Source organism: Babylonia areolata, chromosome 9 (genome assembly GCF_041734735.1).
Source record: "Babylonia areolata isolate BAREFJ2019XMU chromosome 9, ASM4173473v1, whole genome shotgun sequence".
NCBI lineage: Eukaryota > Metazoa > Mollusca > Gastropoda > Neogastropoda > Buccinidae > Babylonia > Babylonia areolata.
In genome coordinates, this window is record NC_134884.1 from 39,688,573 (window position 1) to 39,693,572 (window position 5,000).

The 5,000-nt window shown below is 42.7% G+C and overlaps 1 protein-coding gene across 2 annotated transcripts in view; it reads left to right on the forward strand.

The window, feature by feature from the left end:
• Positions 1-5,000, forward strand: part of LOC143285438 (protein-glutamine gamma-glutamyltransferase Z-like) — a 40,427-nt gene that overhangs the window by 22,889 nt on the left and 12,538 nt on the right. For both annotated transcript variants that reach the window (XM_076592705.1, XM_076592706.1), the window contains 2 exons: positions 1,859-1,965; positions 3,667-3,826. In XM_076592705.1, coding sequence (XP_076448820.1) covers positions 1,859-1,965; positions 3,667-3,826 — 267 coding nt within the window. The remainder of the gene's footprint in view (positions 1-1,858; positions 1,966-3,666; positions 3,827-5,000) is intronic.

Consider the following 5,000-nt stretch of genomic DNA (forward strand, 5'->3'; position numbering starts at 1 on the left):
ATTAGTTACAGTTTCGTGATGTATTCGAGGAATTTGTTTCAGTTTTTTTTTTCTGTCACTTCTTTTTGTTCTGTCATCACTGCATTCCTAACAATAAGACTGGAGAAGTCAACAATACCCAAGAAAATGAAAATTAAAATGAGTGAACACACCATGTGTCCCCAGAAATGATGATGATTCTGATCAGCTCTCAAGCAACAGTGCAAAAGCTCAATGGGCAACGAACAAACAACACTGCTCCTACTACTATTACTACTACTAGAGAAGAAGAAGAGGAGGAGGAGAAAGAAGAAGAATGAAACTTTTTTAGTGCGTACAAATCATGTAAACATCAGTGTCATAATCATAACGTCATTAATGAATGATACATGCGATCTCCCTTTTCACGACAATGAAACAAGCAAAGAAAGAAAGAAAGAAACAACAACAACAAACAATAACAACCCCCCCCAAAAAACCCAAAAAAACAAACAAACAAAAAAAAAAACCCAAAAAAACCACACACAAAAAACAAAAAAACAACAACAACAACCAAACAAAACAAGAGAGGCAAAGCCCTCAAGATTCACTTGTGATACACTTAAAAAAAATCCAAGCTTTTTATGTATTGAGTATAATGCATTTTCTGTTATATTTATATTTTTTGTATTCTCTAAACTTTGAACCTTGATCTGATATTCGACCAACAACAAACCTGTCATTATTATCATTTTTTGTTCAAACAGGAACTTCTTTTGCTAAGCATGGAAGTTTTGTTTATTGCAAACGTTTTGGTGCAGACAGTAAAATAAGGGAAATTACTCTGTAATTAATGCTAGGGGACTTAGTTTGCTTTAAACTGATCTTTCTCATCTTAAACATTACATTTTGAAATTATACTCAATACATAAAAAGCTTGGATTTAAAAAAAAAAAGTGCATCACAAGTGAGTCTTGAAGGCCTTGCCTCTCTTGTTTCAAAATGTAATGTTTAAGATGAGAAAGATCAGTTTAAAGCAAATTAAGTCCATTCAGACGTAATAATTGTTGTTTTATCACAAAATGTTAATGTGTTCACACACACACACACGTATATATATATATATATATATATATATATATAAGAGAATCAAATCAAAATGTAACAAGAAACACAGAACATGTATTTATTAATAAACATGCAGTCTTTCAATGCGTTTTCATGGCAACTCAGCAGTTGTTCACGTATACTAATGGCCTCCATTTTAATGCTCACCCAGAAAAAGGTTTCAGCAACACACTCCTCCAACCGAGAACTTCAGTGAACTGCGATTTTTTTTAAATCTTTTTTTTCTGGGAATGATATGTTTCACGTTCACTGCTATCGTTAGATGATGGACAAAACAATTGTCACAGTTGTCCCTACCTCTCACACACTCACAAGCATTGCTTATGGCAAATCAAAATGAATCAATAGCAAGAAATTTAAGTGTGTAATTATACAAAGCGTTTGAGCTGCGCACTATTATGCTCAGCTGAACGTACAAGTTTCAGTTTCAGTTTCAGTAGCTCAAGGAGGCGTCACTGCGTTCGGACAAATCCATATACGCTACACCACATCTAACAAGCAGGTGCCTGACCAGCAGCGTAACCCAACGCGCTCAGTCAGGCCTTGAGAAAAAGAAAAAAAAAGGGTGAATAAATAATATATAAATGAACGTACAAATGGTTTACAACACAGTTTCATTATGTGTTTTTTTCTGTCAGTATATTACTATCTAAACAAACCAGTCTGCAAATTCGTGTGTATTGTATCCCTTTCAGAATTGGCCATGGTCTATACTGAATAAACTTTTCGACTTCGACTTGGACTCACTCACAAGAAGAACTTCGTTTTGCAGGAATTTCCACGTGTGGAACGAGGTTTGGATAAACCGGCCAGACATCCCACAGTTCGACATGAACGGCTGGCACATCATTGATGCTACCCCTCAAGAGCCGAGCGACAGTTAGTCTCAGCAGCTGGCTGTCTTTCGTCTTCTGGCTTCTAGTTTCTCTTCTTCTTCTCTTCTTCTTCGTACGTGAGCTGCACGTGAGCTACGTTCACTCGTATATGACACAAGTGGGCTTTTACGTGTGTATGACCCCGTTTTTTTTCTTTTAACCCTGCCATGTTGGCAGCCATACTCCGTTTTCGGGGGTGTCTTCTAGTTTGTTTCCGCCCATCTTCTCTCTGCGAGGCTGCAGAATTGGTTAGGTGTTGGGACTTCTGATCCAGATATTATCAGTCTGATGAGAGTTCGCGTCCTCAGTTTCTGCAAGGTGGTGATGTGTTCATGGCAAAGAGGTTTTACTCTGATTTGTTTACGACACGATACGACACGACAAGACACGGCACGGCACGGCACGACACGACATGACACGACACGACACGACACGGCACGGCACGGCACGACACGGCACGACATGACACGAAGCACCACACCACACTACACCTCACCAAGGTGTACAAGTGCGGCGCAGCCCCCCTCAAGGCCTTGAAATTGGACTGATCAACCTGGGCAATACAGTGCAATGCAGTATAATACAATGTGATGCAACACAACACCATACTTTGCAACACGACACAATGCAATATAATGTAACAAAACACAACACAATACAACGCATCACAACAAAATATAATATGATGTAACAAAACGCAACACAACACAACAAAACACACAGCACAATACAGTGATGTGCAATGCAACACATCAAAATGAAACACAACACAACACAATACAACACACCTCAATCCAACGCAGTGTAGCAAAGGTAGACCAGTGCGGCGCGGTAACACAGTACAATATAGTATTACACCACGTCACACCACACCACGCCACACCACACAGTACTATACAGCGGAATGCAACACAACACAACACAATGCAAAACAATACAACAGTATATGTGTATCTGCTAGTCAATCGTGTCCGATTGTGACCATCAGAACAGCAGGTGAGGCAACAGCCTCCCGACAATCTGGGCCAGAATTTGCTTATAGTGGAGAGCGTTTTGCCCAAGTTATATCCCCACTCTCTCGGCCAAGAGGGTTTTTGGACAGTTGGCGTTGGGATGGATTCCCAGAGGCCAAGTAGCCCCAGAGGCTGTAGCACTAAGAGACAGTGCAATCTTGCCTCATAGTTTAAGAGTCATAATCGAAGCTGTTAACGATTTCCTCTTGCAAGGGAGAAAGCATTGATCATACAGCTCTCACTTTGCTGTTGGCCCGGCTGTAAGCTTGTGTCAATCTGTAATATGAGCTGAGACAACAGAATACAAACACAATAACACAGCAAAACGCAGCACAGCACGACGCAACACAACACAACACAGCACGGCACAGCACAGCACAACACAACACTGCACAGTACAACACAGCACAGCACAGCACAACACAGCACAGCACAACACAACACTGCACAGTACAACACAGCACAGCACAGCACAGCACAGCATAGCACAACACAATACAACACAACACAACACAATACACCATGTCTGTGTGTATCGGGTAAGTTCCAATGCCGCCCGGCCCCCCCATGTGGGCCGTGAATGCAGTGCAATACAGTATAATACAATACAGCACAGCACATCACAACACGACACAACACGACACAACACAACACAACACAACACAACACAACACGATGTCTGTGTGTACCAGAAAAGTTCCAGTGCGGCCCAGCCCCTGTGAAGGCCGTGAAGGAGGGAATGATCAGCGTGGGCTATGACACCGCCTTTGTCTTCAGCGAGGTCAACGCTGACGTTGTGATCTGGATGGTGGATGAAGGCAAATACACCGTCTCCAGCCTGAAGAAGAATTCGTGAGTGTGTGTGTGTGTGTGTGTGTGTGTGTGTGTGTGTGTGTGTGTGTGTTTACGTTTGTGGAGGGGCGAAGAGATTTGTTCGCCTGTGTACATATGTCTCTCAGTGTGTTTGTGAGTGTGTGTAAGCGACCGCGCGCATGTGTGTGTGTGTGTGTGTGTGTGTGTGTGTGTGTGTGTGTGTGCCCGCATGTGCGGGTTTGTATGCGGGTGTGTGTGCGCACAAATGAGCGGAACGTAGCCGAGTTTTTTTTTAATTCATATTTTATTTTCTAGTACTTGCCTCCTCTATATGTATGTATACAATGTCTTTTTCTTGAAATATGTTGAAATTCATTTACCAGCTTTGTTTAGTTGGTAGTTAAAGATGTTAATGATTATAAGGGTTGATAACGATGATGATCGTGATGCTGACAGCAGCAGTGCCGATGGGATAACGACGGTGGTGGGGTGTGGTGGATGATGATGCTGGCGATACCAGATACCTACTTATACAGTGTAGAGTGATGGCCTAGAGGTAACGCATCTGCATAGGAAGCGAGAGAATCTGAACGCACTGGTTCGAATCACGGCTTAGCCGCCGATATTTTCTCCCCCTCCACTAGACCTTGAGTGGTGGTCTGGACGCTAGTCATTCGGATGAGACGATAAACCGAGGTCCCGTGTGTAGCATGCACTTGGTGCACGTAAAAGAACCCACGGCAACACGAGGGTTGTTTGGGGGTGGGTGGGTGGGTGGGTGGTGGTGGGGGGGGGGCTTCTTCTCTGAAGACCTTGTACTGTCCAGCTCTCCTTGGAGTTTCATTATCACGTTAGAAACACGTTGTCATTTGCACAACCGGCTGCCTTACTGGGTAGAGCTGACTGACAGCCCCCTTTAGGCGCTCATCATTCGTTTCCTGTTTCATTCAGTCAGGCTTCAGTCATGCGCTTGCGCGCGCGCACACATGCGTGCACGTACACACATACATAAAAGAAATGATGTCCAACCATTTACTTTTATTCGATGTGTTTTTGCTGAATCCCTGTGACATAGTCCAAGAGGAGTGTTTCGATTGTGCCACCAACGGATATCTGTTTATTTCATTTTTTTGGTATTTGTTCTTGTTGCTAATTGCTGTTACCCCTTTGATATTTATTGATTGCTGATACCGCTGTTCTAGTTTATCCTTCG